Consider the following 26,751-nt stretch of genomic DNA (forward strand, 5'->3'; position numbering starts at 1 on the left):
ATTTTGCCCAACCAGTCAATCAGCGCGCGCCGAGGCAACGCTGTCGCCAAAAGTGATCGTCGCAGAATACGTCCCTGGCGTCTGCTGCTGGCATGAGCGTTGTGCGCATGCACACTGTAAGCGTTTCTACAGAACAGCGGTGTGCACACCACACCGTTGCGCATACATTGTTCTGGGCGGAAGACAGTTAAACGGCAAGGCATGCGTCAAGCTAAATCTATCCATTTCTTTCATTGTGCGCTCACAAATATAGACGGTTTTCCGTTGATCTCTACCAACGTGCGACACAGAGGTAACGCCACCATCGACGTCTCTCATCGAGCCAGCGTTATGACAAGTTCTATCTGTCAGGGCCCTCTTATTCCTGCACAGAAGCAATTGTCGCGCGTGCTTTTGCTTGTTCTTTTTTTTTATCGTACAAGGAGAAAAGTTGTGCCATTGCTCTGGTCAATTACAGTAAACCCCCGTCATAACAAAGTTGTTTTATTTGAAATATCACTTTATTCGAACTTTTGTAACAACCCGATTCCAGTTCATGCATTTTAGATCACGAGTTATTTGAAATGTAGTGATGGCCAGAATCCGCTTAGTACAAAGTGCGAAGTGGGAAATAAGCACAGGGCCACACCGAATTGGTGACCCTTGACTTTTCTTCGGCTCGACCTGTGGAGGCAAACGGTGCCGCGAAAGGTGCTCCACCACGTGGTGGCAGCTTCTTGAAGAAAGCGACCATGTCGCGCGATGATATCGAACAGACGAGGCAATTGCCCTCGGGCGTCAGCTAAATTTCGCCACTGTCACATCGGCGCTATCGAACGCGGCATTGTTTCTGCGTAGATATTACAGACCTGCGGGCCTACTCCAACGCACTTCTCGCGTTACTACGGCCCTCTCGTGCATCTCCGCTTTTAACAAACTACCGCTTATAACGAACCCCATTTCCTGTCTCGATTATTTCGTTCGCTATGACGAAAGTTCACTAGTGCTTTCATCCTGTATACAAGGACACGAGGCGCGCACGGTCGACGTTTGCGTATAAATATACGTGTATACTCACCACTGGGTGACCCCGTAGACGAGCAGCCGGTCGTTGGGCGTGCTGTTCTGGCGGGTCACGCAACGCGCAGTGAGCGTGACAAACCGGTCGGTGTCGCGGAACACCAGTGTTCCGGCCTCGACGCGCACCCGCTCCCACTGGCCCTGGCTCCACTCCGGATAGTGGCACGTGGCCGCCTCCACCTCCGCGGGAAGGCTGCGCTCGGGAACTGCGTCGGGCACCGTCAAGGAAGGGAAGGAAAATGATTAAGGGGTCAGCCAGTCCGAACTTAAGTGCCTCGTACGTATGCAGATTGTTTGTTTCTTTTGCAAAAAAGAGGAGCAAGAACTGAGTGCTGTGGCACCCTAAAGAGGCTATTTGTTCCCTTGACAGTCGGCATGCCTTGCTAGCATGGACAGATATGGGTCGATGTAGTTGATGCTCGAACTACTTCGTTCGCAAACCTCACAGAAACAAACTGTTGATATGTTCCCATGAATCATATATATAGGCCCGTGAAATTTCACATGTTAGATATCCGCATGCATTGTGGAAAATGAGGTCACTCGATGAGGGCTTCGCCCTGCAGTGAGTCGAAATAGGTTCATTATGATGATTATGTGACCAACTAGTACATTGCTCTGACACTTATGCACTGTAAGGAGCCCTCGAGATTGTAAATGAGGGTGATAACATATAACTTCAAACCACAAGTAGCAAACCATAAGCAGCAAAGCTAGCTTTCGTCTTTAATAGGAAAAGTAAACTATACCCAGCAAACCATAAATGTCCGTTGGACGTACCACAAAAGACCAAATATCCAAGACATTTAATGACGTCTAGTTCACATCTATACAATCTTCCACTAGTACATGACAATCAAGGGTCATCCGAAGGACATCGAATGTGTTAGTGACTTGGACATCTCATGTATGCCCAAAGCTTCCGCGCATTGATTGCACATAGTGTGCACATGTTCGAGATCCTACGAGAGGGCGAATGTGTTCCCGCATTGCGAAATATCCATCTGTTCACTTTGAAAATATTCAGTTTGCAGCATTAAGGCCCAGAACTTCAGCTATGGCAGCATTTATTTTTTTGCGACGTGGTTATGAGTAGCAATTTTGCACGACCTCCGCACGCAATGTGTGACACCGCGCGTCAAAAACCAAAACTTTCGGTTTCGGTTATGCCGTGTTATTTTTTTTTTGCACGCATAAACGCTTTGTTTTTCAGTTATACACTGTTAAAAATCTGTAATCTTCAACTTGCTGATATATTACGACAGTTTATGAGGAAAAAGGAAGCTTTAACTGGCATTATCCTTGACTTCACATCGCCACTGATATCACTTCACCGCGCGCCTCGACGCAAGTGCAAAATAATTTTCCGCGCGCGAGGAGCATGAAATGAGCTTCGTCGGTGACTTTTCGACTTTTGTTCGGTTGACCACGGACCACGTACGTATGTAATAGGCAGAACCGTACAGCTGCGTACTGAAATTTAGAGCTGTGCTCCTGACTGATATTTGTGGTACGTTTGTTCACCTCGCGGGGCGCTTGTAGAAATGTCCCGGGGTCAACGTTTTGGCGGTTCATTTTCAGACATATTTGTATCGCTTGGTTTCTGGAGCTCCTCTTCCAAGTGTCAGGGCTATTTCTCATTTGCAATGCTTTATTCTAAGTATCCGACGCGTTATATGTTTGGCGCTTTCGTGGCGTGACGAACTGCCTGAGCTAGTTTCCTCTCGAGACGAACATTCCATCTCGGGATTCTTCTTTTAGTATCTATCTTTAAAGATAGCTGGAAAGTACTGGCTTTCTACCTCGAATCTCGTGGTCCCAGAAGCAAGTGCTGACATGCAGGCCGCGCACTCTTGACCTTCATTACCCCCTACTAATCAGTTTTAATGTCTAAATATCGTAACGGCGGTAACTGTGGCATTAGCGTGCCTCAGCAGATGTACCGTGGAGGACAAATGAAGTGCGAACAGCGGAGAGTGTGGCCAAAGCGTAACGAAAGGTACAGTGCATACCGTCGGCCAGTCATTGTGCACATGCGTGGGCTTGTGGTTCTCGCGCAGAGTGGAGCACTACCCGCTTACGATGAACGTCACCCGTATTTTGTCCGCAAGTCGTGTTCTCGTCCAGCCGCGGCAGTGCCATTCCCACCTGGCAGTACACTGTTATGGTGGCTGGCACCATCACCGCATGCTGTAGCATGATATGACTGGCGCGCGCCCAGTTTCCTAACGTGCGTTGCTTTGCTTTTGTTTCCGCCATCAAAGCTGCCAGTGCCTAATCGTGGTTTGAATAGCACCGAAAAAATGTATCACACTGGAGGAGCAACCTTAACAGTAATCGCAGGTAGGAATGGCACTGCCGTGGCGCGGCGAGAATACAAGCTTGAAACAAAATACAGGTGACGTAATCGCAGCAGGACAAGCAGCCCCGCATTCCGCGTCGAAACCGCGTGCATGTGTACAACAATGGCTGGTCGATGGCACACACTGCTTTCAGTTATGCTTCGGCGACACACTCTGCTGTTAGCATTTCATTTGTATTCGATAGTACGTCTGCGGTGGCACTTGCAGGCATGCATCTCATTACAGCGTGAACGGGAAATATCCATTAGGTGTTCGATGGACCTCCCGCATTCCTAAGATAAACGTCTATTTGAGGTCATTCATGTCCAGCTGCGATATCTTTTCAGCGTTGCAGAAACATGATCTGGATGGGACTTAGATTATCCGTAGTAGGTACTTGTAATGTTGTTTGGAGAAATGTGGGTTTCTATGGAATGTGTGCAATGCGTAGAACATTATGTTCTACGGACATAAATGGTTCACTGGGTAGCATTTAAATTCACACTTATGTCGAAAATTTAGCACACTGAAAAATACGTATGACAGAAAACACAGCACAAGCTCTAACTATCAATGGATTGTTTATTTCGCGTGCGATTCTTTTTCTTTTTTCGCTACATTAAGCCATGCTTACGAAATAAGCCATCAGTTGACAGTCAGCGCTTCTGTTGCGCTCTCTCCCCGTCTGTCGGCCTCGTTAGTGGTCGTGTTGTATTGGCAGTTTCTTTTTTCGCGTTCTGCCGGAGAAAATCGGGCTCGAGCGCGCCCTTTGGTTTCCTCACCCGCTGTGGTTGCTCAGTGGCTATGGTGTTGGGCTGCTGAGCACGAGGTCGCGGGATCGAATCCCGGCCATGGCGGCCGCATTTCGATGGGGGCTAAATGCGAAAACACCCGTGTACTTAGATTTAGGTGCACGTTAAAGATACCCAGGTGGTCGAAATTTCCGGAGTCCTCCACTACGGCGTGCCTCATAATCGGAAAGTGGTTTTGGCACGTAAAACCCCATAATTAATTAATTGGTTTCCTCCGTGTAACGCGTGTGATGGGGTAACGCATGCAACTTGTGGATGACGTGTGTGTGACGTGTACAAGCCGCGGCGGCTTTGTTTGCCTCACCTGGCGTGAGCACGAGCGACTCGTAGCCGCTGGTGGCTGACGTCAGCTGAGTGGTGCAGGTCGAGTCAGATGACAGCGCCACGTAGACGCGTCCTGTGCCGGCCTCCTCTCGGTACAGCTGCGCAGAAAGAAAGAAAAAGAGAGTGAAGTACAAAAAAAAAAGAAAAAAAAAAAGGTGGAAGGTGTGAACGTAGCAAACGCCACGATCAAACAGAGTACAAGAAACCCAAGAGTTTTTCTGACACGCGCCCCTCTTAGAAACATTTTAACACCCTTAGGGGGTGTAAAAGGGCACTTGGCCTGCCTCTATACGACTAACACGCTCACGCTTAAGGTAGAGTCGATGATGGGGACAAATAGAGCTTTATTGTATGGCAATTTTTTTGTGCGGGCAAGTAGACTGATAGAATGCTTCAGACGACGCGGAAACTGTTTGAAGTACACTTTATTAGTCGCCGCTGTCAAACTCTCGTATAAGATGTTTAGGAGCGCCTCAGGTGGTCAAAATTATACGGATTTCAACAGTTTCTCACATCGCAGGAGGAAGAAGCAGCCGGACTGAGACGTTTGAGTTGGCCGTCCTGTGCAGTAGTAACATATACAGAGCCTGAAAGGCACTCCCGAATCCTGGAACCACAGTTGCACCACTTACTGTAAGAAACGTTTACAACCTTTCGGCGCTTATCTTAAGCAATAATCGTTATTTATCTCGCGCGGTTTTTTTTTGAGCTTCGCTTGGTAATTTCAGGCAATGTGGTATGCGGGTATCAGCGTGACGTAGCGTTCCCGACAAGAAATTAGCGAGCTCAATATATTATTAAATAAAGTGAAGTGCTCGCAACAGCGATGACGATTATAGATGGAGTACAATGCATTCCCCAAATGGTGTAAAAAAGCTTAGAGTGTAGGATTTGCGCCTACACAATAACAATCCTGAGACGACACACTACGCCCTATAAAGTGCACCTATAAAGGAGTGCTGAAACCACACGGTACGCATTGAAAACATTGCACCTGTAAAAGAGGAGTCGCGGAACCACACGCTACGCCTTTAAAACTATGCACCTATAAAAGAGGAATCCTAAACCCACACTCTACACCTATAAAAGAAGCGTAAACATTCGTTCCACTCTCTCTGTTTATGATCGTGCTCCAGCGAGCAACAACCTCTTTCATGCCTATTCACTGCTTTTCCGAGACAGTCAGTGCAACATCAATGTTGCCACTTCGGCATAACAGCGCACATTCGGAGACGAAAAAACGAACTGAGAAGGACTAAGCGCTGGCTCTTCGCACGTTTGTGTGTGCTCTGATCTGTTGGAAACAGCGGATTACCAGGACACTGAACCCTGCATTTTCTTAAGTTAAACTGGTCCTTCAGTGTGTCCCTTACCGCGAAATACATTTCGTCACGATAACCCCGTCTTTTCCAAGCGTCGCTTTCAACTGCCGTTTCAAATTTCTAGGGGCGTGCGAATGTTCGAAACTTTCCACTAACGAATCGGATAGTGTCCTATTCGATTCGGTCTTCGGGTCGAGTGGTCACTCTTCGTAAATGCGAATATTTTTGGAATACATTTGGAATATTTTTAAACGTCAACTACGCCCAAATAAGCATAAAATTGGAGCACACGTGCGCTAAATGTTCACCTCTGGTATAGACAAAGCATGAGAACTTGAGTAATGGAACAGGATGCTTCACCTAGGTAGCCATACTTTACAGCCTGTAGAGCGATAATTCGCACTCTCTTAAGAGCCCTGCGCATGCCAGGATACTACTTGTTTGCTTCTTATGACAACGGCTATTCATTACTCGAAAACTATTCGATTCGTATTTTGATTCAGTCTCAAAAAATCACCATTCGCACACCCCTACAAATTTCAGATGAGGCATTGATGGGCGCCGCCATGTTGGGCTGTCACACAAACAATTTCTCAGTTTCGTACGCAGTGACGTCAGATGAACGGGGTCGTGAAATACAGAATACATCCGTACGACCGTTTTTCTGCTTACGAATGGACTGTAGTGCCGTGCGTTTGGCTGTTACAAATAGAAGACATCACGTGTTAACAGTCCAAGATGGCGGCACTCGGACGCTTCCGTGAAATAGTCTTATAGACAGTGGATCGATACATTTATACATTGTGTGCGTAGTCGCCGCATACGTTTTTTAACGTTGCGCAGGACGACCGCATATAATCAAAGCGCCGCGTTGCGTGCGACGTATGTATCCGCCTCCGCGTCGCCGGAAGAGGTCAGCAAAACGGAACCGAAAGCATTCCTCACAGGTCGACACCAAACTGCAGCTTTCCATGCACGAGCCACGTTCCGCGGATGAGAGTATATGCTCCCTGGCGCGGCCACTTTCGCCCTGACAGAAATGACAGGGCGCGAAGAAAAAAACGCCGTGGCCCCGTTTGCGGCGCGCGCGGCATCAAATACACGGCCACGCCACACGTGGGCGTTCTCTGTTTGGGATAGCTGCTAAGCCCTGCGTAAGCCGCGCGCGCCCACCTTCGCTTATCTTTTGTGTTGTTTCGTCTGCAGCTCCGCCCGCTTTTCTTTTTCTTTCCTGTCGTCTGCTGTTGCGGTGACGAGGGGAGATCCGCAACTGAGAATTAGGGTTAGGCCGCGCGCAGCGAGAAAGGCCTTCCGAGGGAGGCGGCTCGCGCACAATGCGCGTCCCGCATTATATCTTCCGGAGTTCCACCGCGCGCTGTCTGCATTTCATTGTTTTCAGACCGGCGCTTTTTTATCCGGGTGCAAGCCTGTCGTCCTCGCTGCTCTCAGGCTACGTCGAGAGGACAGAAGAGAGCGGACATGTTTCGTAACTCGCGTTATGGAAGAGCCACAAGAAGCGAAGTGGCAAAGCAAATAAAACGCAGCACCGGACGAAGGACGCCCGCGGGTACAGCTGCTGGTGAAGAAATAAATAAACTACAGTGCCTTTGAGGGAAAGCGTTGTGCACGAGCGCGTATGCATAAGCAGCGGCGTCCTTCGCTATCTCTGCGCTTCGTCCTCTTTCCCTTTCACTGCGCGTCGTCTGCTATCAGCGCCGTCGGCGACGCGGCCGTGAATCGTCTGCTATCCGAACGGCCGGTCGTCTGCTGGCTCCCTTGACGCCCAGCCCGGGATCGTGGGAGAACGACCTCGTCGCTTGAGAAGGCCTGCCTTCCTGCCAAACAAACGCTGAGGGCCGCGAAGGCATCATCGCCTGTGCGGCACCGCCGTGGCTTCAGCGAGGTGGCGGCCTGTCTTTGTGGGCCCGCAGTGTTTGTGTATATAAACTGTACGGCATACAACACACACCCCTCATGGACGATAAATAAGCGCTTCGCTTATTCCGTGAACCGTTCTCTCTCTTTCTTACGCCCACAGCGCTTCGTCTGGTGCGTTTCGACCTAGTCTCGCGCGTTGCTTTTCTTTTTTTTTTCCCGTTTTTTAGTTGCTTAAAAGTTGCCGCCGCCTCCCGCCCAAAACACTGACGCCGAGCTGACGGCGCGTGGCCATTGGTTTGCGGTCACGTGGCGCTGGAGATTTCGGGTTTTCGGTGCAGTCAATATCGTGCGTCAAGATGACTTCCGCTTTAGTTTACGCAGCTGGTGCTATGTCATAGGCTCACTTCTCAATGCGGATGTGGGTCTGTGTGTGTGTGAGCGTGTGCCTTTGGCATCAGCGGGGGGGAGATTGAAAACACATATGAAAAGAGAAATCCTTCAGACGAGAAGAGAATAATATATGGAAACGCCGCAATTACGATGTCCGACAGTTCTTCCTTTCTCTTTATTTTTTTTTGTCGTCCAGGTCGGGCCCACAAAGGCGATATCACGCGGGGCGGCGCGTTCGTTTGACTCCGAAGCCGGAGGATGGTGTTGTACGCGTAAGTTCACAGGGCGTACCCGGCCGCGCGCGTGGCCTGCAGCTCTCGCGCGGGTGTTTGTTTATGGCGAAGGCCCTTCATATTCTCCGGCATTGTCTATTTGCCGCCGTCCTCCCTCCCTCCCCCCCTCTTTCTCTCTCTCTCTCTCGCGAGGTGACGCCGCTCCTGAACAACCTGCAGCGAGTTTCATTAGCACGAGCACGCGGCCCAACGCGCGCGCGGTCGGCAAACGGTCCGCGCTTTCGGTGACTTGACCGTTGCGTCATTTTCGAAACGACGTTGGCGACAAGCGCGTGCCCTATAGCGTCGTTTCCGCGAAACGACTTGAAAATGCAGGCGAACCTGACTTTTCTTTCGCGCAGTTTTCCCTCCGGTGCGGAAAAATAGAGCAGACTGGAACGGAGTACAGAGCAGACGACCACCAGGAAACTACAGAAGCTCAGCTGCGAGTGTATGGCGATCGGTGAGGAGGAGGAACAATTATTGTGCGCTAGAGCACACACACACACGGACGTGCGTTTCCTCCATTGCGATAGCGGGAACTTAAAACCAACAGTTCACTTTGGCGAAATACCTGCAGGCATCTCGTCTCCCCGGCCCCTTGTGTTATTCTTTTTTTGAATTTGTTTTCCTCGTCGCTTGAAGAATAGAAGACGCGGCCTTGCAGTCCCTAAGCCGCGCTAAGTTAATTGCGCGCTGGCGCGGACTGTCCGGACGGACGCGGTCTGTCCGGCCTAATGTTCTCTGAAATTACGAGGAAAGAGCGAAAAAGTAATAATAAAGAGAGAGTGGGAGAATAGGTTATGAGCGCCAAGCGACGGGTACTTGGCGAACTGGGAACGACCGCAGAGCGAACTCCGGACTGTGCGGCTATAATAGGGAGTCGGACAATTAAAGCAAGCGTGTACGAGGAACGCAGCTACACACAAAAAATAAAAATAAAGAAAATGAATGAGCGCAATCCCCGAAATTGCCCAGAAAAGACGCTTTGAGGAAACGCGCGTGGTCGCGTGCGAAATCAGCTTCCATTAGTTAGGCGCTACTGCGCTCGTTGGGTCGTATTTTCCGAGTAGTTGTAATAACAGAGAATAGTCGTCGCTGGAAGCCTGTTTTTTCCCCAAGCGTTCTTTTTTTTTGTTATTCTTTTTGCCGGGAAACAAATTGCAGATAAACTCGCTCGGTGCAAAGAAAGGACGACGAACTTCCGTGTGGAGCTTGCCTGAGTATGCATCCGATATGTTTCGGGCTTTTCCCAAAGATTTCTTGCCTTCGAGCTGATATATTCGTGGCGGAATATGACAGCGTCTATTTACTGAATATTACGGTATTACAAGCCCACATCGCCGCCCTTGTCTAAGAGTAGCCCTCGCGGCATCCGCCGGGGTGGTCCGGCGGCTATGGCGTTGCGCATGCTGAGCACGAGGTCGCTGGTTCGAATCGCAGCATTCGCATTTCGGTGAGGTGTGAAAATGCCAACGCGCCCGTGCGCTAAGAATTAAGCGCACGTTAAACAAACCCAGCTGGTCAAAATTAATGCAGATCACTCCACTGAGGCGTCTCTCATAACCCATGCATTCGGGACGTTAGACCCCAAATCTCCAAATAGCACTCCCGGCATAGAATCAGATGTTGGTAAATGTGCGAAAGCATGAAAACTCAATTTTCCTTCATTTGGAGAAAAAAATATTGGATAGCGCTGAAGAAAATGGACGCCAAACTTCACTTTTTCTTCGCGCCGAAGTCTCAGTACTTTTTCTAAGCAAACGTGACGTCATTACTTGGAATATTTTTTTTAGTGCCGTTTTGGCAAAATAAATGTTCTCAAAACTTGCTAGGTTGAGTATTTAGTCACTGTAGAGTGCAGTGTGGTCCTTCTTTTTCGAGAAACAGTCTGTATTTTTGAAGTGGGTGCTCTTTCCGCACTAGATCAGGGACTGCATCACTTTTGTATAGAAAATGTATTTCGGACTTCGATTTCTTGACTTTCGCGCCAGAGCTCTAGCGCCGATGAATCTGTGACGTCACGGATTTCGACGTATATTTTCGCGTTTGGGACGCGTTGTGATGCAAGTAAGGGTTCCCCACGACACGTACTTGCTAAGTTCAGTCTTTGGCTTCTCTATAATACGATGTAGTTCCTTAACGATAAGAAAGATTAGCTGGAGGCCAGAGCAGCTAGATGCCGCGAAAAAAAAAAATCTGTGACGTCACGGCGGGTTGGTGCGAGAGCTTCAAGGCGGCGTCGCCATATCAGCCTTTCGTGTTTGCGTTCTTTTGCGGCTTATAGATCCCTTTGTATCAAATTAACGGTGGCGTTCTCGACGTTGTAGAACGGTATCTTTTTCAAACGTATAGCTCGAATTGGGTTTCTTTAAAGGGACTGTCTCTTTAAAAGCACGCTGCTTGATAATTAAGGCGCATTACGTTGGGGGAGCACTAAGCCGGGCACGGGTAGGGGCATTCCTCGGCCCGACGAATTCGGGGGCCGAGACGTGCCCTTGTGGGTGGCCGATGGAAAACCGGCGCTGGAACTCGATTACGGCAGGGACGGCACCGAGCGAAAGGGAGAGGGCCCCGTTCTTCTTCTGTACACAACGCTTCGCTTGGAGGTTTTGTTTTCTTCATCGTTTGAAGTTGCGTTCCGCGCATGCGCGGCGTGTCTCGATCTTCGCAGGGGCGATGAGCGGAGTTAAAAAACATTCCGAGTCTTTAGAACGCCCGTAATGGCCTTTCGTTCCGCCGAGCCCCTTCTCCAACAACCGCGGAAATGGTTCAAACGCGGGCGTGACTGAGGAATGCGAACCCCCCTCTCTCTTTCTTTCCGGCATTGAGATTCGGAAAGAAAGCACCGGAGGGCAGCATACCGCGGCCGCAGGTCGTACTATGCGGAAAACGCGACTTAAGGTCAGGCGCCGCGTCTGTCGACCTTCCAAAAGGGCGAAGGCGAGCAATACCGACAGAAAGAAAGAAAGAAAGAAAATCGTACACCGGTGCGTGAAGCTGTGATTTCTTTTGATCATCATTACCCGACGACGGTATTACGCTTTGTGGTTTCGCCGTTCAAGTTCACGCCTTTTTACGTACGCTGGTCGAGCTCTTGACACGGTTTATACACGTTTGTGTTTCACGATTTTAGGAACACACGAGGACGTCGCGGGCGATTCGCCGGTGTTAAACGCCTGCTGTCGCTTGGTCGACGCGCATGGGTGAGTTTGATTGTGGTCGCGTTGCCGACTTGCTGCGATCACTTCCTGCGTCGTTTGCCCGTGCACTTGGACAATGGACGCAGGTCTTACGGCTTCGTCGAAGGTCTCCGCAATCGTTTTTTTTTTTTCTTTCTTTTTTTACATTTCCTTCGCAGGCGCGCAAAAAATAGAACTTCCGATCGAAACGCCCGACGGGCAGCCTTCGCGGCCCGGAGAACGCGTGAGTGTGTTAACGCGTATCAGTGCTCACTTTTTTAGCGCAGTTAGGTTAATTCCCCCCGCAAACGGGCAATCAAAAGTCGATTAAGAACTGGTTAGCACGACGTTCTCGGTTCTCAAAGTTGCGTCGAGAGATGTGAGAGAAAAAGAAAATTGTAACTCGTGCTTTAACAGCCACTCCCCAAGGAAACTAATCTTTAAGGTAAGAGCACAACTGCAACCGCGTTGAGGTGTCGAACTCGGTGAACACAAGTACTTTCAGAAGCGGCCAAAAAAGTCTGTGCTCACAAGCGCGCACACAGGCCCCAATAGTGCCAACGATGGCACCAGAGCCAGTCTTCGCCCTGAGCACATTTCGAACAGTTCTTTTTCTCTCCTCTTGGCTCATCCTTTCAATCAAACTGTGGCATTAATCTGGACTCCCGCGCGTGCGGGCCTTGCCGGAAACGAGGCGGCTCATGCCAGTGCCCGAGGATTTACAGTCCGGGCTCAGGCATCAGATGCGTCGGACCTCGCCACGGAGGAGGCGCCGTTTACAGCGCGGGATCGACTTATTACTTACCACGAAATCTGCACACACTACCGATTAGACCGCTTAACCTTTCCGCCACTGATGGGCAAATCCCCGCGTAGGTGTGAAGTTCTGTGGCGACAGCTGCAGACTCGCACCTTTCCGTCCCCTTACCTCCTCCACCGCATTCATCCCGCCATTTACCTTTCTCCCTCTTGTAAATTCTGTGTCTCTCCCAGAGCAGACTTAAGCCACATCATGTGGGGGTGCCCTAAGCACCCCCATCCCCCTTTCCTCAAGCAACTAATATCTAGTGAGGAGCAGTGGGAGGCTGCCTTGCGCAGCTCCAGGCCCGAACTTCAGGAGGCCATCCTGGAGTGGGCTGAGAGGATAAAGGAGGCCTACTTCAAGTAGTTCCTCCCCCCACCCTCTATTCCATTGCCCCCTTCCCTTTAAAGAGGGATAAATAAAGTTTTTCATCATCATCATCATTCCGCTCGCTGAAAGTCAGACTGCCAAATGAGTTCGCCAACCTTGACACTGGTGATCACTGTCGATCTGCCTAGCAGATGCTCCCGCCCTCCAACTACGCTAGACACGAAGCATGCTAGACAAGGGCTCTCTCAAAGTATGCTAAACACGAAATGGTTCATGTTCTCATATCTGACGCTCCCAGAGAGAGTTCTCGCATGAAGTCCACATTTTGTAAACGTGACAAGAAACTCTGAAAAACTGCGAAGAAATTCGTAATCCGCTCTTTGGCAGCACGTTTCTCACGACTCTGAAGGTTCCAACGATGTGGTGAATTTAGGCGTTGAGAGTAGGCAGAATTAATCGGCGCCCGAAGCGGATGCGCCGACGTGCGACGTATCGCAGCGCCAACTAGCACGCTGAAGTCGGAACATCGCGAGATCGCATTTTTTGAGGTCGCAATCTGAAGGTCGTAATCGCAGTGTGTACCCACTCACCCCGCAGCGGTATCGTGGTCGGGACTCCGGGTCCTTCCGGAGGTCCATGAGGGCCAGGTAGCGGTCTCCGCCTCGGCCGCTCTCCCAGTCGCCGAGGCACAGGAAGCTCACGTCTGCGCGAGACGAGACGAGAAGCGCATGGTCAGCCGTACACAGGGGCGGGAACGCATTCGGATGGCAAATTCGGATGGTCTCTGAGTAGTTACTCGACACTTAAACCAAACTCGGTGTCCAGGTCTTGCGCTACTTGGTACGTGAAATGGTATAGTGGTATACTCGGCCCTTTAGTTAACATCGTATCTCGTGGTACTCGGCACTTGAGTGACGCTTGAATGGACCTCAGTCGCTAGCGCTACTAATACTGCACGGACATACGAGGTATACATGGCAAACGTGTAAAAGAACGCCCAGCGTCACGGCTCGAACTCATGGGTGAGTATCCGAAAAAAAAAAAAGACAGCAGCACTGGCCGTGCATATATATAGGACGGCCGACTTTACAAAGGCAACGTGCACGAGCAAAATGGCACATTGTGCACACAAACAAACATAAGCTAGAGCACCGCTACCAATTATTTCAGTAGGCTGACATCTGAGAACATATATATATATATATATGTTTCTTGCTCAAATTTCCAACAAAGCATAATAAGATAGTTGGCAGCAATGTTTTACCAAGCAGCGTAGCAACAAACATTTCCTAGCTACCACGCTCTCCGAACTGATGTGATTCGCCACAGCTTCTTTTTACTGTAGAAGAAGACATCTAGGCCCCACATCCAATAACTCAACATGACCCTACTTGAGGTCCTATATAAAGACCCGTATGTTCCCAAAGCAGACGCGGCGAATCCTATATAAGCAAGCCCTATATAATCCTATGGCAACACGCGGGTTCTTATATGGGACCCCTCTATGTTCATAGAGAGATCATACGGAACTTGCCCCGTACGTTCATATGGGAACATATTGGTTTTACTGTGGGACCTCCCTCGGTTCATATAAGGATCATAAGAACATAGGGGTTTTTATGTAGGACCCCCATAACGTTCATATGGGGTTATTGAATGTGGAAATTAAGCTTGTTTTTGTTTTTTCGTTAGGGAACAAGTCCCACCCACTCCCCGCCCCCGTGAGGCTGCTCACCGAAGTCGGGGAAGGAGCACTGGCGGAATCGCACGGTGAGTCCATCGCCCCTGGGACAGTTGCTCAGCTCGGACGAGTAGGGTTCGGCGCAGCGGAACTCCTCGCCGTTGGCGCTGTACTGGAAGCGGTAGCGGCCGTTGATGGGGCAGAACATCTGGTGCAGCGAGGAACCGGCCATCGAGGGCGACGGCGGCTCGCCCAGCAGGCCGTTGGCCTTCAGCTGCTCCTCCTGGTGCTTCCCTGCGAACGCATATCCGCCGCTTTTACCATCGCGTTCGCCTTCGTCACGTAACCCTTTAATGCATGCGAGAGCAACGAGAGTTTCCTACAAAAAAATGTTAATATTTGGGAGAACTCTCGCGCTGCAATGGTTCTGCTGCCGTGGGAACAGCTGCCGTGGGGCATTAATTTGAATGAAAGTTGTTGAATTTAACATCCTGGAAGCGCGCAGTCATGAGGTATGCCTTTGGGAACGGCTCCATATTTTCAGCGCTGTATATATGCTAGAAAAAAAGTGGACCCATATCGGCAGAGATCGGTCGACACTCACTGTAGAGGATGATTTCGGTGAACCGCCGCTCCGACACGGCGCGGTCATCGGGACAGGTAGCTCGGGCTGCCTCCTCGTTCGTGTAGCATCGGGCGAGTCCTGGACGCGCAAAAAAAAAAAAAAAATCACATATGCGGCACACCGTTAGCCAACGTGCGCGATCGAGTCTGACACAATCAACCTTTCTTTTTTTCTTGTGGTTGTATTTGTTTCTTTTTATTTGAATAGTGCTGCGGCCACTCACCTTCCGCGTGGATCTGGATCACGTTCGGGGTCTTGAGCGTCAGGTGGAAGCAACGCATGCAGTCTTCGGCACCCGTACTGCGAGAAGGGCCACGGCAATAATAAGCAACGGTCATCTGCTGGCAGGAGACGAAATGATGGGACTCAGCATTTCGATTGGATAAAGATAGGAACACTTTGTTTGATGAAAAAGCAGAGGGGTCGACATCGACATGAGGTAAAAGCCCTCTAGATCCTAGAGTTTCTTGAGAACTTCTAGAGGGCAAAGTGACGTTGTGCTGCTATTCTATGTAACAGTAATTCTAGGTATATGCCAGGGAATGACGGCTAGCGGGGCTGTCATTTTTCTCGAAGACCCGGTGTGCTATTCTCGCACACTGACAAATTCCGCCATGTTGGCGTTTTCAGCCAATCGGAGAGGCTGTAGCAGCCCTGTGAGCCAATCAGAGCTGACAAGATGGCGAACTCGACTATATGGCGCGGAATTTGACAGCACATAACAGCGCCTTCAAAGCGTGCCTGGCTAACAGCGTTCCATCTGTCGCAGTAGATAATATCTACTAAATCTGTGTAAAGTACCGTTATTTCTTGTTATTATTAATATGCTGTGTTGTGCTGTTATAATAAACGGAGCCGGCGGGCCGACACTACGAGTACTCTGTGCGTAAGTTCCAATCGAGCGTTTTCGTTTTCTTTGCTAATTGGTTACTTTTTATGTGAGTGAACAATAGACAGTTTTAGTTACACGTACGTAGAGGCTTCACGTACGCAAACGTGAAAAGCCTACGTGCCTTACGTACACGCCATCTGACGCGCTTTTAGCTACACGTACGCTACGCACGCCAAGAGGGACCCCGTAGCCACATCTATCGGGAAATGTGAACACGGCGGTAGCCAATGCAATCCTGTCGCCGTGTTTCGATGCGAGCCGTCTGCGCGCGCGCGGCCCGCTATCGCTTGTTCGTGATCTCGCGGAACTACCGCGCGAAGCTGTCTACGTGCGCAAGAAACGCACGCAAAGAATTGAATCTCACGTACATCCGTGAGACGCGCGCGCGCCCGCTACGTTGTACGCATGCGCACTGCTGACACGTAGAAGCTCTACGTACGCAAAGCCTCTACGTACGTGTAACTAAAACTGTCTAATACTGCAAGATGTACCGCGGGTTAAAAAGCACCTTTTGTGATCCTGTCCTTCTTTTTTTTTTTTTTTTCCCGTCTGGTACGGTGCACCGCGTCTCGAGGCACATGTGTATATGGTTAGGTTATAGTACAGGTGTCGCATGTGTACCTGTCCTTCAGGATGACGTGGTGTCCCCGACGCCGATGGCAGCGCCCCCAAGGCGGTATGGCGTCCACCTCGACGGTGATCTCCGAGTAGGAGACCACCGAGCCACCGTACGCCTGCGTCGCTTGCGTCTGCATCAAGAACGTTCCGTGAAGCTCGACGGGGAAGTAGCACACCGCGGAGCCTGCGAGGGGAAGAGATCGACGGAATAGGTTAGAGAGAAAGAATTTTCCTTTTTTTTTTTTTTTGTCGTCGTTGCAACTGCTTATGCTTTATATATATATATATATATATATATATATATATATATATATATATATATATATATATATATATATATATATATATATATATTTCCTCTACTCCTCGATTAGCCAAGCAATACATATCGAACAGAGCCAGCACAAACTATAAAAAACAAACAAAGAAACAAACAAGAAATATTAAATTTAATGTGAATAAATATCAGAACACGCTCACGCAAGTGTACAGAAAGTTCAGTTTATGGCATTGTGTGTACACCAGAACACATAATTTTTGCATAGTAAGTAACGATAGTTTGTAAAAAAAAAGTGAAATATAAATAAAATTAAAGCCCAGTCAATGACAGTTTCCATCCAGTTCAAGTAAGCGCAGTCTACCACAGATGGTACACCCCAAAGCGTTCCTTCCCCTCTGGATCTGTCAAGGCCGAGTACCTGAATTGAGGAGCACGCAGGTAACAAAGTCCTATACGTTGTCAAAATTTATCCGGAGTCTTCGCAATAGGGCATTCCCTTTTTAGCCTGGGTGAGGTTTAGGATGTTTAACCCAATCAAGTGTTGCAGGCGTTCACCTGGCCACTAAAATGCCTCCTCATCTACCGTAATCGTTGAAAGGAGCAAAATTATTTTCCCTTTCGTGAAACATCCTACGATATGTGGGTTACCGCAGAAATGATCTGCTTACCAAATAACTGTTCCTTTTTTCAATGTATGGGTTCTTGCAACGTACTCGTTATGCGTGTTCTCAGCTTGTATTAGCTTGTATAATAGCAGTGGCTGGTCAGGTAAAGTGATCGGCCTTGGAAAACTCGAAGCTTCGCCTTTCCCAGCTCGTGATGGTTGAACTAAAGAAGAACAAAGTATAGGGGCGCGCCTCTTATGGGCTGAGTCGCAAACAAAAGCACGCAGGTGTGCTCTGCTGCAGCGTGCGCTCCCAAATATGAAGCACGCTGAACAGCATTCATGCGACCCAGCTGCTGACGACCGTGCGGCGCCTCCCGTTATGGTCTGCTCATCGTCTGCTTGTCGTCTGCCGCCATTCGTCTGCAGGTGTGCTATTCTGCACCGCCGGTGCGAGCGCTTTGAACCTCCGCAACCTGCGGTCCTACCGAGGTGCCAGAAGAGTTCGGCGCAAAAGTTTGCACGTGACGTGAGCTCTTGTTGGTGGAACACGTGCCTCCCCCCCCCCCCCCTCCTCCCTTCTGCTCCACAATGTAGTCGCGACTGAAAGAGAAAAGGACGTACGAAGATGCGGGGAGCTAACAGTGACGTACTTATATTTTAGGGGGACCGTATGCTAAGCTGTATTAGTTGCGCATCTGCAATAAAAAAAGCTGTCGTTTTCTTTTTTTTTCTCTGACTGTTAGAAGAGGTTTCATAAGCTAGAGAATTTGCAGGAGCAAAGGACTGGTGGCGACGTCTGGCTGACGCTCCCGCACCGGCTCGTCATGACGTCATGAAGTTTGACAGCGTTTACTTGGGTCTATAATTAATCGTATGTCGGTAAATAAGGACTACATTTGCATTCGGAAGGAACCACAAGACTTAACCTAGTAGGTTTTAGAAAATATGGTTTATTCAGAGGAAGTTGGAAATGTTGGTAACTGCTGTGTCGCCGGCTACTCCATAAACAATTGGCTGTCAAATAAGCAAAGGATGATAGCATGATGTGATACAACTAGTTTCTGCGTCAAAGCGGCCCAAGTACGACACAGTATTTAGAAGCCAGTGAGGTACGTCCTCCTGACGGACGCGTCGGTGATAAGATTCCGGCGCACATAACTGAAGAAGATGGAAGTTCGGCTTTAGTTTTCTTTAATAATCAGCCCTTTTCCGCTGAAGGAACGAAAACAGGGTTTTCAAAGAATAAAACTGGCTTAGTGTTCACCAGAAGACGTCACGAACGGCAACGCGTTTGCGTGCTACCCACCAATCAATAAATGAACGACATCGTGTCCGTTCGAATAGCGGCCGGTTTGCTTCGGCCGAACTTAGCGCCGCTCCGGGGCAAACAGCAGCCAAAAGTGCTGGTTTTGGGCTGGTCGGTTACGTCCGGTTAGGTTTCGTACTCAAAACGGCTCAAAATACAGGAGCGGGTGAGCAGACGACGCAAGCACTTTGTCGTCTGTTCAGTCGTCCGTGCCTATTGAGCTTTTTTTTTTTTTAATCTGGCGCAGCAGACGGTGTCTTTCAAGCAACCATGCAACGCCCGAACGCCCAGAGCATGTGTACACTCGCCGCTTTATATATATATATATATATATATATATATATATATATATATATATATATATATATATATATATATATACACACACACATACACACACTCGAACACGTGCTTCACACTGTTCGCGCAGTCGGGCGCCTTTGTCCCTCGGCTAGCCTCGCGACAGAACAACATTGCGTGCAAAAGGGTACGCAAAATGCCGTCGTCTGCAGAATGCCGTCGACAGTATAGGGTGCCTCAATGCGCTCCGTCTGGGAGAAAAGGGCACCCTTGCAGACAGCACCACACCCTCCCTTGTCACGTAGCGGCATTCGGTTTAGTTCACCAAGGGCCAGACTAAAGCACAATAGCCAGCGTGCGTACTCCATGGCGAGTTATAGTTTTTGTTCGTGTTGGTGCACGTAAACAGTGCAAGTTCCCATTCCATGAGCCTTCCTCCACTTTGCGTGCTCCCACCGTAGTCAGCCTGTCTCTCTGCTTCGAGTTGTCGATCAGTTAACCCTCGCTCTGCGATCTGCAAGTCTCCCGATTAGCTCGGACGGTAGGGCGACCGCCCCGGAACGGCGTTGGTCCCAGGTTCGATCCCAGGACCAGGACGAATGTTTCTTCAACCGCGAAACTTCCCGAGAACCCTGTATTGGGCTCCCTTTGGAGGCTCGGCGGTATATACAGTCGGGTGGACGGCAGTTTTTTTTCCCTGCATGAACTTTCGTCCACGTCTCTCGCGTGCTTCCGCAGAATGGATTTTCCATGAACAGCGCAATGAGCGACCGCGCGCACAAGAACATCAAAGCAGGCACCCAGCGCGGTCTTCGAAAAAACGAAAGCTGCTGCGCCGACCTAGACATCCGTAGACTGCTTGTTTCGCGTGCGCGGCCGCGTCCCCGTGCGTGTCTGCACTCGCGTTCGACGCGCTTCCATCGAGCGTACGCACCCAGGCTCGGGCGAAACCACAGCCCGGTTCCCATGCGAGCGGCTACGCGGCGTACACAAGAGCGGGGGCGGCGGCCGTTCGGCCCTCTTCCTACGCGAATTAGCGCGGCCCCGAAGTGCTTGGCTGCGCACGGGCGACTGCTGCCCGTGCTAGCGGGACAATGCCGGCCATCTACCTAGGCGGCGGCCGGCAGAGCTCACGCACGACGCTCTCGGAGCATGCTCGCGTGTGAGCGCGCTGCTCGAACGTGCGTTTACAGGAAAACCCTCGCAATGGTTACTCCCCCCCCCCCCTCCCAAAGTTACCACCTCCCTCGTGCACCATGTTTTGCCGTGTGCGCACGTCCCCCCCCCCCCCTTTCCGGAATATAATGACTGCATTAAGTGGGAGACAAAGGAAATTGGCCGCCGGCGCCGTTCTTCCAAAGCGAGCTCGCGGGGGTGGGGGGCGGGGGGGGAGGGGCGTGGGCGTATAGCATCGTCTGTGGAGGTGGATGCTTGGCGGCGTCGTTCACTTTCTTCGCGCCTTTTAAGTTGCGCAATTAGGTTTAACTTGCAGGTCGCCCCCGCCCCCTCCATCCGCATCGCTTTGTATAGATACTGTCGCCATTTTTTTCTGGAAGCCTTGTCCGAACGATCACTCCAATAGCAGTGTTGCACGCCTAACCATATTTGCTTTCGGTATGTTCGGTGGAAAGAGTCTAAATATAACGAATTCTCCCGATATCTTCCGTCTTTCTGTTTCGACCACGCATCGTTTGTGTTTCGCTTATCAGCCGAACCGAGTCCAGAAAAAGTGACAGAAGTGCAGGCAGGTCAGTAGATAGCGAGCACCAATCCGTATAACTGCCGCGCCTTTCTTTCCGTGCCACCATTTGTTACGCTGTATGGTATATATTCTACACAAACGAGGAAGCGTACAGAGCGGCTGCGGCCAAAGCCCGATGGAGACAGCTCACGCACGGCTCGGCTCGTCTTGTCTTCATCAGTCCACCGACGCGAAGAGATGGCCGTCTATTTCGAGAAGGCAACCCGTATTGCTCAGCGAAACGTCAACGACGCGAGTAATTGAGGGCCATCTCGCCGGGCAATCTTCTCGCCGTGCTTGCACCCGCGTCACCGGCGCGGTAGTACACGTCTTCATCGAGAACGCAGAGCTCCTTGTTGGGAACTGTAGAGGAAAACCTCTGGAGTATATGTTTCCGTCGTAATATATGCGACGGTTGAACAATGCGATGAGGCGCGCAGGTACATGATGGCCAGAGGAGTGGACGTGGAAGTTGTGCGTGTGCTATGAAAGATAAAGGTCTGGCATCTCAACCACGGAACATCTCTTGTTTCTGACATTGCCAATAGAGACCGGGCGAGACCCAACTTACTACAAAGAATGAAAGGAAGAAAGAAAGAAAGAAAGAAAGAAAGAAAGAAAGAAAGAAAGAAAGAAAGTGGCATTACGGCTTGCTTTCGAGCAAGCTAGGCTGAAGTTTGTTCTGCAAGTATTCACAGGAAGCTCCTACGCAAGATTTGTTCGTAAGAGAAAATTTAATCCAGTCCTAATGCTATAGACGTTTATTGGCGAAGACGCGCAGCCAATGGCAAATACCACTTACGGACGAAATACTTTGAGAGTTCCGCCCCTGGTTCTTAATATCGGTTAATAAAAAAAAAAAAAAATGTCGCGCTGCGTTGACTTCGGTAAAGAGAATATCACTTTGCGATGACCGCCATCTTAGTAAGGTCTATGCGGTGCTCATCTTCGGTGCGCGAGAACAGCTCTGTATACATGGGAGCACGAAAGTTCCGAAAAAATCACAACGGCGGGAATCGCCTCCTCCTTCGACCTTTTTTGTATTAGTATTATTACTTCAAACGGAGTTTACCGTTGCAACGCAACTAGCAAGTTATGAAACTGTTAGACACGCCATAGTGGAAAGGTTATTAAGGTGGTTTACCACCACTCGGGATCATTTAATGTCTACCCAAGACGCAATAAATTACACGCGTTTTTTGAATACCTCCTCTGTACGAAAGGCAGCTGTGTCGAACCCGCGATCTCGTGATCCGACTGCAGTACGTCGCAGCCACTGAAACATTGCGACGCATACTTTGCTTCCTCAGCAGTGCCACCCTTCTCTGCAAGGTGTCGAGAGGCGCTCTCACGGAATATTTCTCTCTCCCGCGTGCCGTCTTGGACATCCTCGCCATCTGCGCGAGCTGGCAGCAGTATTTCCCGTCGCGTTTCAAGAATGAAAAGCAGTATAGTCAACTTCGCGCAGGCGCAGGGTGCCTAGTTTAACCGTGAGAATATAAGCCGTTGTCCTTTCTTCGCTCGCTAAGAAACGCTCCACCTCTCCCCCCTCCCCTCCCGCGGCCGATACACCACACCGCTAGCACACTCGCTAGCCGTTCTCTCGCTGGTCGCAGTGAAAGCAGAGATCCTTAACGGCGACGACTTCATTCTTTTTTTTTTTCTAGGTCAGGCCACGAGATAAACTCTTCCTGCTGGCGGGCCGCTTCCGAAACCCGCTGGCCACTGTCGCCTTCAGCCGCCGTCATCTATGTGGTCAACGGCGGGGACGCTTTTCGCGAATTAAACTTGGCGCGCACTAACGCACACACACGCACGCGGGCCAACAGCGACACAGACTCGCGCACACATGCACGCACGAACCGAGCAGACGACAGAACCGCGCACAGAGATCGCATCCCCTCAGAGACGCGTCTGTGCTCAGTGTGTCCATACTCTCTCGGCGCGGTGGCCGGCCAAGAAAAGACCATCGGGTGTACGTGTTCGCATCCCTTTGTGTACGACTCTGGCCCCCTTTTCGGGTCTCGCCGCAGCCTGCGCGGCCAGAGAAGCGTTGCGCGCACGGGAGCACTTCGAGCCGAGGCCGAAACGGCGCCGCTATCTTTGGCCGTGGCTTTTCTGTGCGGGCCCATCGGCTTTGACCGCGCTGCTGGGGGACCAAGCGGAGGCACGTCTCTCGCCTCCTCGCCCGCCTCCTCTCTCATTAGTGCGCTCTGTCCGGCGCAGAATAGCGGCCAACGGAGGGCGAGAGAGCTGACCGCTCGTTACGGCACTTTTGTTGCCGCGTACGCATTCGCCATAAAGCGCCCTGTGGGCCTCGCTCCCTTATAAGCCACTGTGTGTATACAGTGTACGTGCGCGCGCTGGGACGTGCACGCGAATACAGGGCCCGCTTTGTTTTTTCGTCGCTGGATCGCTGCCCCCGACCGAAAGGGAGAGGGGTAGACCCCTGGTGTTGTCCTTTATATACAGATGCATTTGCAGCATGTCTGAGGTCGAAAAGCCAGGGTGAGTGACGGCCCGAGGACGTCAAAACCGGCACCCGTTGTGTTTGCCACTGCACTTTTCGCAGGGTTAGATATTTGGGGACCAGGCCCGTGCTCTTGCCCTGTGCACCCTAGTCGGGGTAAACGCAACCGCCTCGGTAGCCCACTCTAGGCTGTGGCATTGCGCTGCTCAGTTCGAGGTCGCGGGTTCATTCCCGACCGCATTCCGATGCTGGCGATAACATACGCAAAACGCTCGTGTACCTTGCATTGGGTGCATCTCAAAGAACCATATGAGGTGAAGATTGTTTCGGACTACCTCCCACTAACTCGTGGTTTTCGCACGCATAACCCCATAAGATTAACTTAGGGCAACCGCTTGTCCTGTGTACTCCCAATTCCCGTGCCTTTCGTCCCGTTTGCTTTTTCAAATAGTAACGTTAACCAACCTCGCCCGACCCCACTTTGCTAAAGAGTCTGATCAGCGAATGATAACTTGTTGACGGCAAATGTTGCTGATTACGCGAGCTCCAGTTTTCTATTTCCAAGAAGGCCTCAGTAACGCCAATCACGGCGATGCACAGTCTACCCGATGCGGCTCGATGTCAGCAGCTGCAGCCCGCCGATGAAATTATCAAGGAAAGACGTTTCAGTGCCTTTGTTTTGCAGTATCCCCCCCCCCCCACACACACACGCACGCACACTTCGATCTACCTGTATGTAAGAGCACCTGAGTGAACTGGCGTGCACCATAGAATAATAAAACGATAGGAGACCGACACTAACGACCCAAGAAAAATGACCCGCAGGGTCGTTCCTGGTCGCAAGTGCTGCTTTCGCCATCCGATCTCCCGCAGACCACTGCGCCGTCGTACCCCTCCCTCCTTCCTCCTCCCTCCTCCACTTTCCTACGTGACCATTCATGCATGTCCCTGCAACAAACAGTACGTGAAAAAACCACCAGCTGTCCTCGAAACGACCTGCCGCTCGCGCAGGTTGTTCCCGCACCTAGGGAAATTCCGGTATACACTCTACTTCTCTCCCCACGAATCGCCCGACGATCGCAGCTCGCTCCCCATCGTCCCTCTCTCTCTCCCTCACACACATGCATACACGCGCGTACGGTTCCGCCACAGTTCCAGCGCCCGCCTCGCCGGCAACTTCCACGACGACTCCGGCCTGCTATGGTATTGGGTGGAAGATTTTTCTCAATGAAAACGGCCGGCTGCACGGGCTCCCGTCCTCACGTGGGCTTTATTCGGCCTCGTGAATGAACGCACCGAGTACGGGGGACGAGGGGGCAAGGGGGGGGGGGGGAGGAGGTGCACCTCGGGAACAGCAGCTGGCTCCGTATCATCCACTTTCAGCTGTGCGCGTAAACGGACGCACGCACAGCCCAACGGCTCTGGATACTGAGAACGGGAGGGGGGGGGGGGAGGGAACGCCGGCACCCATCCGTACGTACAACGCGTATGTTTTTCACCGAACGAGAGCCCATCGGCCGGCAGGTTCGAATATCTAAGGGGGAGTGCCCCTGTATGAGGGCGCACTTTCTTTCTTTAACAACTTTTTGCGTGCGCTAGTTTTGCGGCAGAAGTTGGAGGAACGGAAGGCCCCGCTCCGCCGGCTCCGTTCTATATATAGCATTACTCGGGGACTTTCTTTAAAGCTACAGCCGGTCATTCCCTTTCTTGGTTTTCTTTTCATTTTTTTTTTAATGTTTACGTGTCGATTGCTAGTACATGCTTTTCTTCTTCTACTTAAAAAGAAAAGTAGGATTCCTCGTTAATTTTCAGCCTCGCCGGCAGGTTGGCAACGTAAACCCGGGGGAAGCGAGAATTATCCGCCCAGCGCAGCGATAAGTGAAATCGTAGATCGGCCCGCCGGGCCCAGCGAGGTTCTCTCGGGTCCTGCGGCAGAAAGGGGAGGTCGACGGAAGAAACGTGGTAGGTCGCCGCACTCCCCGTGGGCCGACGCAAGGGAACGGCCCGATTCCGGGATTCCCATGGAAGAAAAAGAAAGGAGGCGGAATTTCCCCTCTCCCGGAGAAGTGGCCGAAGCAAAGGAAAACAACACCCCCTCTCCCCCCCCCTGGTCACCCCCCCTTCCTGTCTCTGCGAGTTTCGTATACCCAGTTTCGTACATACATAATAAGCGACGATACGCAGGCTAGAGAGACTTCGCTGACTGCTCGCATTCGCGACCGATAAACGGTGTGGTTCACGTATTAAACGGTATACATAGAGACAAGGATAAATGAAAGACAGGGAGGTTGTCCAGGACTGAGCTCGGTTGGCTACCCTGCGCTGGTGTAACGGGAGGGAAAGATTATGAGGAGAGAAAGTCCAGCGTTGATGTCGCCGACGTAGCGAAACTTCTCTGCTCCCTGTCACAGACGGTTATTGTTCAGTCCTGTGTAGCCTTCAGAAATCGCAGAACAGATATAGGTGTGCCGTATGCGTCATGTAATTCGGTGTAACATTAAATGCATACACTAAACGGGAACTCGAAGTGAGGTTGAAGAAAAACAACTGATAAATTATTCTTTTAGAACTCTATATAGGGTAATCTTGGGGTAATGTAAGTTCGTTTTCTCGCGAAAAACCCCAGCGCGGGTACGCCGGCGTGATATTACGAATTTCAAAGCATGTATTTCTTTCTTTCTTGGGGGGATTTTAGCCTTTCTAGCTTCAAGTTTACCAAGTTCAGCGTTTGGGTCTTTTTAGAATACAATGTGGTCGTCTCCCCCTTTGACGGATAATAATAAAAAAAAAGTTCAGAATGCTTAGCAGACGCCGTCAAGATTCACAACCTCACGGCGAGCCATAGTGTGGGAACTCGGAGTCAGCGCCACCGCCGGTTTTTATCGGTATCGCGTCTTTTCTAGCTATGCACTACCAAAAAAAAAAAGTAACTGAAGACTGACCTTCATTTCATTTTAACGCTAGGAAAGGAGCATTTGTTTTTTCCTCCATCAAAAGAATGAAAATGGATAAGCAGAGCCTGCTCTTGGGCTAGTCGGCTCACACTTCAAGCAATAATCCTAGCATTGCCACGACTGACAGATACAATAAAGGTAACAGGACGATTGCTACTACTGTACACTGTAATGCTACACTCGTTACGTTTTTTGTTTTTTTTCTAAGCTCCCGCAGTAAGTGGAGCGCTCATCCCCGTCACCTTTCTCGCGTCCGACGGTTTTCTTGGCGCTACAGTTATTTAAATGGAAATGGAATTTTTCGAGCAACAACATTTTCGAATAAGATCTGTAGCATAAGCTAGTTTATAGTTGCTTTTTTACTACTATAGTTACTACTCTTTATTCTCTACTACTCTACTCTTTTACTATATATTTACTACTCCCAGACAGAGTCTCCTTTAAGCGACTCTGTCTGGGAGTAGTAATAGAAAAAAATGAACGAAAGAAACGTCAGCTTCGAGGCGCATACGATACGTGGTCGAGGTCTCGCACTTGCTTGCCACGCTTCCCCCTTCCTCTTTC

The 26,751-nt window shown here is 50.4% G+C and overlaps 1 protein-coding gene and 2 long non-coding RNA genes across 4 annotated transcripts in view; 2 read left to right on the forward strand and 1 right to left on the reverse strand.

Annotated features, from left to right (window-relative positions):
• Window positions 1-26,751, reverse strand: part of LOC126518192 (uncharacterized) — a 99,955-nt gene that overhangs the window by 9,193 nt on the left and 64,011 nt on the right. Inside the window, exons 2-8 of the mRNA XM_072285148.1 lie at window positions 16,533-16,713; window positions 15,243-15,319; window positions 14,999-15,097; window positions 14,449-14,688; window positions 13,304-13,416; window positions 4,518-4,635; window positions 1,058-1,265 (exon numbers count right to left, since the gene is read on the reverse strand). Of these exons, the coding sequence (XP_072141249.1) occupies window positions 1,058-1,265; window positions 4,518-4,635; window positions 13,304-13,416; window positions 14,449-14,688; window positions 14,999-15,097; window positions 15,243-15,319; window positions 16,533-16,713 (1,036 nt within the window). The remainder of the gene's footprint in view (window positions 1-1,057; window positions 1,266-4,517; window positions 4,636-13,303; window positions 13,417-14,448; window positions 14,689-14,998; window positions 15,098-15,242; window positions 15,320-16,532; window positions 16,714-26,751) is intronic.
• Window positions 1,494-16,633, forward strand: LOC129381711 (uncharacterized). Of its 2 annotated transcripts, none has more exons than XR_011890880.1 (3): window positions 1,494-2,496; window positions 14,406-14,483; window positions 16,544-16,633. It is a non-coding gene; the product is annotated as an uncharacterized lncRNA (long non-coding RNA). The 2 variants fall into 2 exon arrangements; XR_011890879.1 differs by lacking the exon at window positions 1,494-2,496 and adding an exon at window positions 4,682-5,170.
• The window catches only part of LOC140213957 (uncharacterized), a 102,745-nt gene continuing 92,655 nt past the window's right edge, over window positions 16,662-26,751 (forward strand). Inside the window, exon 1 of the long non-coding RNA XR_011890881.1 lies at window positions 16,662-16,741. This is a non-coding gene — a long non-coding RNA (uncharacterized lncRNA). The remainder of the gene's footprint in view (window positions 16,742-26,751) is intronic.

Source organism: Dermacentor andersoni, chromosome 11, assembly GCF_023375885.2.
Source record: "Dermacentor andersoni chromosome 11, qqDerAnde1_hic_scaffold, whole genome shotgun sequence".
Classification (NCBI taxonomy): domain Eukaryota; kingdom Metazoa; phylum Arthropoda; class Arachnida; order Ixodida; family Ixodidae; genus Dermacentor; species Dermacentor andersoni.